Source organism: Callithrix jacchus, chromosome 12 (assembly GCF_049354715.1).
Source record: "Callithrix jacchus isolate 240 chromosome 12, calJac240_pri, whole genome shotgun sequence".
Classification (NCBI taxonomy): Eukaryota; Metazoa; Chordata; class Mammalia; order Primates; family Cebidae; genus Callithrix; species Callithrix jacchus.
The window spans coordinates 38465392-38477954 of record NC_133513.1 but is presented as its reverse complement, the minus strand read 5'-3'; the positions used below and the strand labels follow the sequence as shown (position 1 = coordinate 38477954).

At 41.2% G+C, this 12563-nt stretch overlaps 1 protein-coding gene across 31 annotated transcripts in view; it reads left to right on the top strand.

Annotated features, from left to right (window-relative positions):
• The window catches only part of LOC100412999 (WASH complex subunit 2A), a 64479-nt gene that overhangs the window by 49254 nt on the left and 2662 nt on the right, over positions 1–12563 (top strand). For 6 of the 31 annotated variants that reach the window (XM_078345311.1, XM_035267619.3, XM_078345307.1 and 3 more), the window contains 7 exons: positions 1225–1407; positions 7274–7402; positions 7515–7595; positions 8200–8322; positions 9263–9325; positions 9683–9895; positions 11511–12131. In XM_078345311.1, coding sequence (XP_078201437.1) covers positions 1225–1407; positions 7274–7402; positions 7515–7595; positions 8200–8322; positions 9263–9325; positions 9683–9895; positions 11511–12131 — 1413 coding nt within the window. The remainder of the gene's footprint in view (positions 1–1224; positions 1408–7273; positions 7403–7514; positions 7596–8199; positions 8323–9262; positions 9326–9682; positions 9896–11510; positions 12132–12563) is intronic. The other 25 variants (XM_078345315.1, XM_078345314.1, XM_078345310.1 and 22 more) reach the window with 5 other exon arrangements.

Genomic DNA, 12563 nt, shown 5'->3' with positions numbered 1-12563 from the left:
GTGATCTGCCTACCTCAGCCTCCCAAAGTGCTGGGATTGCAGGTGTGAGCCACCATGCCTGGCCTAGCATCCTTTTACTTTTGGACGGCGTTGGCAAGGAATTACAGAGTAGAGTAAAATTTGTACTCTTTCTAAAACACTAGCTTTCATGTCCTGGACAGTCTGCCATCTTTTGCAAGAAGCCTATGGGTAATGCAGCTGGCCATGCCTGGCCATTCAGCCATGTGGTTGCCTTCAGTCTCTATATGCCGCCTCTCTTTCTCTAACTTTTCTTATATGCTGTGTGTCCAGCTGCTTAGGTCTAGTATCTCCCAGAGCCTGTGTGAAGAGCTTTGCATTTGCATTTCCTGCTGAGGCTCCTTGGAACTACAGTGATATGAGCATTTTATTTGTACCTGTGTTCCTGTGTGACATTCTCTTCCCAGTGGCTGTGTGTGGACCCCAGTCCTATTCCGGTTGTGGTCCACACTTGACTGACTGGTTGCTGTACTGCCTTCTCCCTCACTGAGTGTAAGCCCCTTGCAGATTGGGCCAGGTTTGTTTTGCTCACGATTTTATCTGTAGTACTTGGCATATTACCTTGCACATGGTATGCACTATGTTATAAATTATGTATTTCTTCAAAGAAGCATTTTTTGAATAGTTTGAGTACTCTGAAATCGGGATGTACCTCATAATCAATTGTATCTTACCTGAAATGTGCTACTTATTGAATGAATGAATGTTGCCTTTTAGAATTATTTTAGAGATTCTTCTTGAATTGCGTATACAGTGTAAAGCCTTCTGCAATTCAAGGGTCTGATTTTGCCCTTTAGATTTCCTCCTTGGAGCTTATGTATTAAATGCTACGAATTCTTGGTCCACCCCCAATGATTGGCATTTGTGTTATCTTTGCTACTTAGAAGTTCTTCCTAGCTCATGAGCAACCAATGTGCATCAGGATTATAGCTGTCCTGTCACTTGGTAGGAGAGAGGGACCCATGGTCTTCAACTGCTTGGAAAAATTATCTTTGGCTGTGGATGATTGTATAAAACTGTCTCTTGGAGCAGCCAATTAAGAACTGACCTCAGTGTTTTGTTACTTGGGAGCAAATGTGATTCACTGTGCCTTGAATCATGCAAATGTGGCAGTTACTGAATTAATGAGAAGCTTGGCAGGCTCCATGTAGGATTTGTATTTCCAAGTGTTACGTATTTTCTTTCCCCTATTATTTTCATTTTCAGGAAGGACTTTTGACTAGATCTGCTCAGGAAGCCGTCAGACATTCTGATTTATTTTCTTCATCATCCCCATTGGACAAAGGAACCAAGGCTAGAGCCAAAACTGTTCTTAGCTTGTTTGATGAGGAAGATGACAAAATGGAAGATCAAAACACTATCCAAGCTCCACAGAAAGAAGTAGGAAAGGTGAGCAAAAAGCAGTAGTGGTTCAAATCTCTAGACGAGATAAAAGACTCCCATCTCATGGTGATCATTCTGTCAGGAGAGTTATTAAAGGAATCTTAGCCTTCAGTGCAGCATGTTAATGATTCTCTGCAGTTATTTATATATTTGGGAATCTTAATCAAGAACTCTTACCTGAAGTAGCAATGTTAGGATAGGGGATTCGAATTTTACCCACCTCTTCTGGAATTTACAGACCTTGTTGTTCTTTCTAGCAAAGCTTTGCCCCTTGGCCAGTTATGGGACGTAAGCAACAGGAAAAAGAAGTTAGGCTGAATCTGTTCAGTTAAGTATTTCTAACATTCACTTTAAGAAATATGTGTTGTAGATGAACCTTTCATACTGATCAGATGTCAACAAACTCTTTCTGTAAAGGGTCATAAAATGACTATTTTAGCTTTTGTAGATCATATGGGGTCTCTCATAACTGCCTAGCTCTGCCATTGATAGCATGAAAGCAGCACTAGGAAACATGAAGATGGTTGGGCATGACTGTGTTCCAATAAATTTTATTAATAAAAATAGGTGATGGTCATTCTGTGAGGTTAGTATGACCCTGATATAAAACTAGGCAGAGACATCACCAGAAAACTACAGATACCCTTTATGAATGTAGATGCCAAAATCCTCAACAAAATACTACTAAACCCAATCCAGCAAAAATATAAAAAGGGCTGCACACCATGAGAAGTGGGATTTATCTCTGGAATGCAAGATTGGTTGAACATCTAAAAATCAATTGATATAATACACTACTATATTATTAAATAATTAATAAATCAATAAAATACAGAATTAAGAGGTACATGATCATCTCAACTGATGCAGAAAAAGCATTTAATAAAATCCAAACCTTTCAATGATAAAAAGCACTCAGTAAATTAGGCATAGGAGGGAACTTAATGTACTTGGTAAAAGGCATCTGTGAAATCCCACAACTGACATCATACTTAATGGTAAAAGAGTGCATGTTTTTCAATCCTAAGATCATGAATTACACAATGATTTCCACTCTTGGCAATTCTAATCAACCTCGTACTGGGGATTCTAAGCAGGGCATTTAGGTGAGAAAATGAAGAAAAGGCATTCAGATTGGAAAGGAAGAAGTGAAGTAAAGCAATCTGTATTTGCAGATGGTATGATCTTTTATATAGAACATCTTAAGGAATCTACAAAAAAACTGTTGGAACTAACTAAATTCATTAAGATTGCAGGATGTAAGATCAGTATGTGAAAATCAGTCGTAGTTCTGTAGCTAGTAAAGAACAGTTAACTAGCTTATGAAAGTTACTAGTAGTAACATTTTTTTCTTGAGACGGAGTTTCGCTCTAGTCGCCCAGTCTGGAGTACAATCACGTGATCTCAGCAGACTGCAACTTACGCCTCCCAGGTTCAAGTGATTCTCCTGCCTCACCCTCCCATGTAGCTGGGATTACAGGCACCCGCCACCATGCCCAGCTAATTTTTATTTTTTAGTAGAGACAGGGTTTCACCATGTTGTCTAGGCTGATCTCAAACTCTTGACCTCAGGTCATCTGCCTGCCTTGGCTTCCCAAAGTGCTGAGATTATAGGTATGATCCACCATGTCCAGCCTACTAGTAGTGACTTTCACAAACAATTACTAGCTTATGAATGAAATTAAGAGATCTGTTTATTTTAAACAGTGATATAAAGAATGGTAAAATAGGAATAAATTGAACAAAAGTACAATAAAATCTACAAAAAAATGAAAGAAATTAAAGACCTAAATTAGATGGAAAGACATCCTGTGTTTATGGACCAGAAGCCTTAATATTGGTAAGGTAGCAATACTTCCTTCCCAAATTGATGTAATGTAATCTCTATCAAAATTCCAGCTTGGTTTTTTCAGAAATGGACAAGCTGATCCTAAAATTTTTATGGAAGTGCAAGGGACCTATAGTCTTTAATAGGAAGAACCAAGTTAAAAGACCCCCACTTCCTGATTTCAAAACTTAACTTTGAGACAGGGTGGTATTGGCATAGGTATATGTAGATCAGTGAAGTAGAATTGAGAGTCTAGAAATAAACCCTCGCAGTTACAGTCAGTTGCTTAAGGTGCCAAGATATATCAATGGGGACAGAATAGTGTTTTCAGCAGATGTGCCAGGATGCTGATTATCTACATTCAAAAGAATGAAGTTGGACCATTAATAAATAAACTCAAATCCAATGTAAGATCCAAATATAAGACCTAAAACTATACAACTTTTAGAATCTAAAGAATATATGGGCCGGGTGCAGTGGCTCAAGCCTGTAATCCCAGCACTTTGGGAGGCCGAGGCGGGTGGATCACGAGGTCAAGATATCGAGACCATCCTGGTCAACATGGTGAAACCCCGTCTCTACTAAAGATATAAAAAATTAGCTGGGCATGGTGGCGCGTGCCTATAATCCCAGCTACTCAGGAGGCTGAGGCAGGAGAATTGCCTGAACCCAGGAGGCGGAGGTTGCGGTGAGCCGAGATTGTGCCATTGCACCCCAGCCTGGGTAACAAGAGCGAAACAACGTCTCAAAAAAAAAAAAAAAAAAAGAATATATGAGTAAATTATCATAACCTTGGATTAGACAAAGCCTTCTTAGATAAGACACCAAAAGCACAAGTGACAAAAATAGCCAAATTGGAGTTTATTAAAATGAAAAACATTGTGCTTCAAAGGGCACCATCTGGAAAATCAAATGACCACTCACAAAATGGGAGAAAAGATTTGCAAATCATGTATTCGATAAAGGACTTAGATCCAGAATATGTAAAAGACTTATAAGTCAATAATCACAAGACAAGTAGCCCAGATGTAAGAAGGGATAGGACAGGCATTATGGCTTATTCCTGTAACACCAGCACTTTGGGAGACCAGGGCAAGAGGGCTGCTTTAGGCCAAGAGTTTGAGACCAGCCTGGGCAACATAGCACGACTGTGTCTCAAAGAAAAATTTATAAAATTAGCCAGGCACGGGGGTATGCTCCTATAGTTCTGTCTACTTGGGAATTTGAGGTGGAAGAGTCATTTGAGCCTAGGAGTTCAAGGCTACAGTGGGCTGTGATCATATCACTATACTTTAGGCTGAGTGACAGAATGAGACCCTGTTTTTAAAAAATAGGACAGAGGTCTGAATAGAGATTTTACCAAAGAGGATATGCAAATGGCCAAAAAGCATATGAAAAAATGCTCAGCATCAGGGAAGTCAAAACCACAATGACCTACCACTTCATACCCAGGAAGAGGAGTATAATAAACAAAAAAGGAAAGTAACGAGTGTTGGTAAGGAAGTGGAAAAATGGAAATCCTCATTCCTTGCTGCTGCAGATGTAGAATGGCACAACCACTTTGAAAACAGTTTGCTGTTCTTCAACTTCTTATAACATAGAGTTACCACATATCCAGGAATTTCATTCCTAGGTATATATCCAAGAGAAATAAAAACATATGTTCACACAAAACCTGAATATGATTGTTCCCAGCAGCATTATTCATGATAGCCAAAAGATGGAAACAATGGTGAAACATAATATAGTATTTCCATACGATGGAATATTATTTGGTAATAAAAAAGGCTAAGTACTGATGCATGCTGCAACATGGATGAACCCTGAAAACATTCTAAATGAAATAAGCCAGTCATGAAGGACCTACATGTGTGATTCCATTTATATGAAATGTCCGGATTAGACACATCCATGAAGCCAGAAAGTAGATTAGTCAGTGCTGGGGGCTGGGAGTGGCGGTGAGCAGGAATGGATAATTATTGCTGATGGTTTGGGGTTTCTTTTGGGGATGATGAGAATGTTCTAACTTAGATTGTGGTAGTGGTTGCACAAATCTGAATATACTAAAAAATCATTGAATTTTACTTGGTAAATGGGTAAATTTTATGGTATATGAATTTGATCTCAATGGCGATGTTAAACCAGGTTGACAGGTCATAGATTGCCAATCCTTTTTATAGATCACACTGAAGAAATAGTCTGTTTATTTCTACAAAAAATGTTTTATGAATTTTTTTGTTATACTGTAACCCTGTGTATAAATGAGAGCTGCACACAGTGAATATGATTAATTTGATACATTTTCTCCCAGTCTCTTACTGTGTATGGTTTTGTAATGGTTTTCCATGGTTGTGAAACATTTAACCTTACTTACTATGTTAAACTCATTTTTTTTGTTTTTTGAGACAGTCTTGCTCTGTTGCCAGGTGCCAGGCTGGAGTGCTGTGGCATGATCTCAGCTCACTGCAACCTCCGCCTCCCGGGTTCAAGCAATTCTCTTGCCTCAGCCTCCCGAGTAGCTGGGACTATAGGCATGCGCTACCACGCCTAGCTAATTTTTGTATTTTTAATAGAGATGGGGTCTCACTATGTTGGCCAGGATGATCTCCATCTCTTGACCTTGTGATCTGCCCACCTCGGCCTCCCAAAGCGCTGGGACTACAGGCGTAAGCCACCGCACCCGGCCTAAACTCATTTTTATATATAACAATCATATTTAGTGTTAATGTGATTTATTTTGTCAGAAGTCAGTTTTTGGGTAGTTTTTTTTTTTTCTTTTGAGATGGAGTCTCATTCTCTTGCCCAGGCTAGAGTACAATAATGTGATCTCAGCTCACTGGAGCCTCCACCTCCTGAGTATCTGGGACCACAGGTATATGCCACCATGCCCAGCTAATTTTTGTATTTTTAGTAGAGATGGGGTTTCACCATGTTCACCAGGCTGGTCTCGAACTCCTGGCCTAGGGTTATCTGCCCACCTCAGCCTCCCAAAGTGCTGAGATTACAGGGGTGAGTCACCAAGCCTGGCCTTTTTGTTAAGTTTTAGTCTGTGGCGGTGATACTAAAGAAATAGGGATGAATTTTAGAATGTCAGGTCTGGAGCATTATATTACCTGACCAATAATGTTGATTTTAAATGTTAGAGATCTAGCAAACAAAAAGGGACTCACTTGGAGGGAAAGTAGGACAGAAGTGATGGATAGGCATGGGAAGGCTTGTGGTCACACCATGCCTGGTCTTTGGCCTACAGTGCTTACAGGTGAGGGATACATATTTGACCACTTACGTAGTTTGTGGTTGAGTCAGCTGCTGTCTTTCTTCCCTTTGGGAATGAGATAGAGCGAACTCATTCAATTGTGTGTTTTTTAATCTCCAAAATGTTTCTCATTATGGAACCCATGGATTGGTTTTCTTTCTTTTTTTTTTTTTGAGACGGAGTCTTGCTCTGTCCCCAGGCTGGAGTGCAGTGATGCAATCTCAGCTCACTGCAACTTCCGCCTCCTGGGTTCAAGCGATTCTTCTGCCTCAGCCTCCCGAGTAGCTGGGACCACAGGCACGTGCCACCATGCCTGGCTAATTTTTATATTTTAAGTAGAGATGGAGTTTCACCATGTTGGCCAGGATGGTCTCAATCTCTTGATCGAGATCTCATTATCCGCCCACCTCGGCCTCCCAAAGTGCTGGGGTTACAGCCATGAACCACTGTGCCCAGCCTGGATTGTTTTTCTAATAAAAATTTTAGATACTATACAAGGTTTATATAATATATATAATCTGGAAAGATTATCGCTAAAGCTTATGTGTACAAACATATATATATAACTTTGTATTTATGAGTGTATTTTCTGTTATTTTTGGTAGCTCCATAGTATTCCATTTTGTTAGTGCTTCATTCCCTTACAGAGTGGTCTTTAGGCTGTGGCCAGCCTTCTGCTAACAATACAGCTTTAGGGACATCTTTGTTGTGTCCATTTTTACATGTGTAACTTCCTTGAGATGAGCTCTTAGAACTTAATCACACATGACCTTCCCTGCTATTCCCAGGGCCATGATCCTGATGCTCGCCCCAAGAGCACAGGTGTCTTCCAGGATGAAGAGCTCCTTTTCAGCCACAAGCTCCAAAAGGACAATGACCCAGATGTTGACCTTTTTGCCGGTACCAAAAAAACCAAGGTCAGTTCCAAAGGGTTCTCAATATTATGGCTTTGTTACTATATTGGCTACTGTCTCAACAGCTCACCTAGTTCTCTTTGTAAATTGTTTTCTTTTGGATATTGAATTCTAGTTGTTAGAGCCAAGTGTTGGGAGCCTGTTTGGGGATGACGAAGATGATGATCTTTTCAGCTCTGCCAAGTCCCAGCCTTTGGTATCAGCCTTTTGTTCTCAGTACTGGGTTGTGTGGGAAAGATTATGGGAAAGGAAACTAATGTTCAGTGAGGTGAGTAAGGAAAATCCTCAGAGAGTCGTGGTGCTTCCTAGTAAATGAATGGCAAATAACATGCCGAGGGGAGCATGGGTGGAGGATGCAATGCTTAGTTTGTGGTGTTCCCTGTCTTATGTTCCCTAAACTAACATTAAAACATTAACAATCCAGTTTCTTTGACTGCACTACAGTTCTGTTTGTTTAAATGGTTGATTGAAAGACCATTGCATACACTGTGGTGACTAAATATTTGTGCCTCTCAGGTGCAAAGCTTTGAGTCTGGGTTTTAGCCTCTGTATATCATTTTCTCCCCAAGCCCCAGTAGGTTTTTGTAAGTACTCTATTTTCTTTTTTTTTCATAGAGAGGATGCTTGTGACAGTCACAGTCTTCAGAATGCTGTTTCTGAAATGCTTCCTTTGAGTTGGTTCAGCCCTCATTTGAGAAAGTATTTTTAAAACTCAGAAGCCAGGATTATTTTTTGCATTATTATTTTCCTTAAAATTTCTAAGATATTTGATGGATATTTGGTATTTTTTTCTTTTGAAGGTACAAGAGAAAAAGAGAGTAGTGAAAAAAGATCACTCTGTTTCCTCTTTCAAAAACCAGAAACATCCTGAATCTATTCAAGGTAGCAAAGAGAAAGGTATATGGAAGCCGGAAACACCTCAGGTTAGAAATCCTCTTTAAGGATTTTCAGCTCTTGTTTGTATCCCAGTACAGAGAAATTCCATTATGCAGATCCACAGTTATTCAGACTTCTCCATTAAAGACGAAAGAGCAATCACTGCACTCCCCCTGCCCCAAGTCATCTCCCTTCTCCTCGCTCCACACTCCAGTGTCATGAATCTATACGTAATAGTGTTTTTTGATGCCATGCCAGATTTGATTCTAAAGTGAGGTTAAAGTAGGATGAAGAATATTCTTCCCACTAAAGCATCTATTTCTCCCTCTGTATTCCCTTGGAATGGAATTAGAATAGAATTAAATATAAATTACATCTGATTTCTTGGCTGCCCTCAGTGCTGCTTTTCCTGAAGTCGTTGGCAGCAGTCTTCTCAGAATGCTGTAGAGCTCCTCCTGAGAACAGGCTAAGTCTGGAGAGCAAGTGCCAGTTGCATGGGCAGGTGTCCCAGGGTGTCTCACTGAAGCCTTAGTGTCCTGAGCTGTGAACATGAAGCTCTTGGACCAGCACATCACCACTGACCCTTCCTGGGGCTCAGATTCTTTTGCTTTTAGAACCAGTGCATTTGGCTCTGGGTGAATTTCTGTGTGCTCCTTGAAATTTCTGTTAGATAACAAACATGGTAATTTTGCCTGCCGGTCAGTTTTGGGTGCTCTGATAAACTGTGACTCTTGGGAATCTTATTCATCTTGTCTTCTTTGACTCCATATCTGATCTGACAGCTTTCCACTTACATGACAGAGGAGGCAGCATATGTGAAGTAGTGTTAGTAAAACGTCAGGCCCCAGGAGAGACTGGAATGCCTTTCCCATTAAAGAGCTACAGAAAGTGACAGTTTTGCTCCATCACAGATTTATTTACAGGCATAAGAGACACTTCTCTTTCTGTTTCCCCAATGGATTTTTAACTGGATGTAATTTCACACAGGACTCATCAGGTCTCGCTCCATTTAAAACCAAAGAACCATCCACTCGGATCGGGAAAATACAAGTAATTATAACACTGGAATCTTCATTGCCTGTCCTGTGGCATCTATAAACTTTTTTGGGTTTTTATTTTTGTCGGCTGCTGCCAAGCATCTTCTCATCTCTTCTCCCGCCTCCCCTCCCCCACACCCAGTTGTTGCCTCTTGTGTGCTGCATCTTTAACATCTATTCTTTGAGCCCAGTGGTGGACATAGGTGTAAGACTGTCTGTTTTAATTCTGAGACTAGATCAGGCGATTTTCCTACATTTCTCTTCTCCTCTCGTATTATACATTATGTGCACTGAGTCTCGTCATGTGTCACGGTAAAGATAATAGACTGCTGTGTTGAAGAACAAATACAGTTTCATTTTTCTTCCTTAGGCAAATTTAGCGATCAACCCAGCGGCCTTGCTGCCCACAGCGGCTCCCCAGATCTCTGAAGTAAAGCCTGTTTTGCCAGAATTGGCTTTTCCTTCATCTGAACACAGAAGGAGCCACGGTCTGGAAAGTGTGCCTGTCCTTCCTGGGAGTGGGGAGGCCGGCGTGAGTTTTGATCTTCCAGCTCAGGCAGACACCTTACCCAGTGCAAACAAGGTGATGAAACCATCTTTGCTTCTTTTCTCTCTTTTAACCAGAACATGTGTATGCCTCTTTCCAATTTATCAATTGCATACACAGCAGTCTGACTTTGACTCTACTTTTGAAAGGGGTGCCTCATCCTTCCCCTGCTCCCTGCTTCTCATCCTCCACACCCCTCTGATCCTGCACCTGCTTTTCCATGGCCTGCATTCAGTACATTTGCATTCTGCTCAGTAGCCACAGCAAAGTCTGACCACTTTGGCTGGTGTCTGACACCTCCAGGTTTTCAACACTGCCACCTGGGGGTCTTCTAACCACAGAGCAGATCATGCCCCTCCTGCTGGCTCTTCCTCACTGCTCTAAGAAGAGCATTTGGGCTCCTGGGTTTGCTATGAAACCCCTTTACAATCGGTGCCAGCCCATGTGTGGAGCTTTCTCACTAGTCGCTGCACACTTTACAGCCTGATTCCAGGCACACCAGGTGCCACTCCGTGAACACACATGGTCTGTCCTGCTGCTGCCTAAGGCTCCTGCTGCCTCCTCACCAGGAATGTTCCTCTCTGTCCACAGCTGTGCATCCGCATCCCCATTTCTGTGTCACTGTGCCCTGCGCTTCCCTCTCCCAGATCCCATGGCAGCGATACTGTTTCACAGGATCTCCTTAATGGACTGTGAACCCTTTGAAGTTTTCCTTTCATTTTAGTTGGTTTTCTTATTTCTATCCAATCTCCCTTCTATAGACATCCTTAGCTGATCTCCAAGTAAGTGACAGGACATAATGACCTAACCATGGCAAACAGATTCATTTCAGATGTTTCCAGATGTTTCCTTGTACAAAATAAAACATCCTTCCTTTTGTTACATTTTTATTGGCTTTTTTTTTTTTTGGTCAAGTTTAAATTGGCAGATAAAATTGTGAAATTTCCCTGAAGTTGGCAAACATAATCATACTTTGCTCAAAGTAGATTGTAGCTTCTCAAAATTCTACTTGTTTGTGTATTTTGGAAAGTATTGTAAATTATCGCTGCATCATTACTACTAAGTGATTCATGTTTTGAGATTATATTAAAAGTTCTGATTTCTATGCCATATTTCTTATGTGGAATATTTAACATTTCAGTTTAATGACTTGAAGAAAACAGCACCTTAGATTACCTCTTTTTATTGTCTTAAATTTTTTCCTGCTCCTAGAGGCTGAATTTAGACTAGCCCCCCAACAAAAGTTAGCACCAGAATTCCCCCGATTCTATCTTATTTTGAAAGATACCCAGGTTTATATTGAGGGCAGAGTAGGGGCCTAGGGAGGGGTTGTGAGACATAGAGCACCAACATGCCTACCTTCCAGGTTTCCAGCCACAGATGAAACTTTTTGTATGAAACTGAACTGAAACTGCCCTGGAAAGATTAAAAAATGGAGAACTCTAAAGGATTAAGAATGACTTAGTCTTAGAGTATAGGAGCTATTAAATTCATTCCTTGGAAATCATTAAGAAATAACCTCTTCTTCTTAGATAATATCTTCATTGAAGTAGACCAGATAACCTTACAATATTTTGAGTCACTGATTCTTTGCCATGGTAGCTTTGAACACTTTATCATGAGATCAATGTGTGTTTTTTTGCCATGGCAGGGCCGTGTGAAGATGAGAGGGAAGCGTAGACCACAGACACGTGCAGCTAGGCGGCTGGCTGCCCAGGAGTCAAGCGAGGCTGAGGACATGAGTGTCCACAGAGGACCCATTGCACAGTGGGCTGACGGTACCATTTCCTCAAATGGCCATCGGCCACAGCTCAGAGCAGCCAGTGGAGAAGACAGCACTGAGGAGGCCCTGGAAGCTGCTACTGCACCCTGGGAAGGTGGTCCTGTGCCTGGAGTAGACAGAAGCCTCTTTGCAAAGTCTCTGGGTCATTCCAGAGGGGAGGCTGACCTTTTTGATTCTAGGGACATCTTTTCCACGGGCACTGGATCTCAGTCCATGGAGAGAACAAAACCCAAGGCAAAGATAGCAGAGAATCCTGCCAACCTACCAGGGGGAGGTAAAGAAAAGAGACCCATGTTTCCTGCTCTAGGGGAGGCCAGCAGTGATGATGATCTCTTTCAGTCTGCTAAACCAAAACCAGCAAAGAAAACAAATCCCTTTCCTCTCCTGGAAGATGAGGATGATCTCTTTACAGATCAGAAAGTCAGGAAGAATGAGTCAAAATCCAATAGTCAGCAGGATGTCATGTCAACAACACAAGATATTTTTGAGGTAACAGGACTTAACATGTTTTTGTGTCTGAAGTTAAGGAAGGTATCTGATTGGCTCATTTGAGCCATAGATTATGTTTAGCTTGTTGGGTGCATGTCCCATAGCTTAGTAATTATAATTAGGCTCTTTTATTAGTAAGTTTAACATTGACTCAGAAGTGGTTCTTTGTTTTGTAAAGGGTATTTTGTAAAGGTTTTTGTCATGTAAAGGGTATTTCTTGGCTGGCCATAATCATTGATAGCTCTAGTTTTTATAGTTTTGGTTTTTTTATAGAATGTTGTAATCAGCTTCTCAGGCATGCCACACAGTGACATGCATACAGCAATACTGGTCCAGCTTGGGAATTTAACCTCTGGTTCTGGGCACATAGGCCCTGGCTGGAGCTGACAATTTAGTGCCGGCAATAAGCCTTTCAGTGGCATTTGCTCAGCA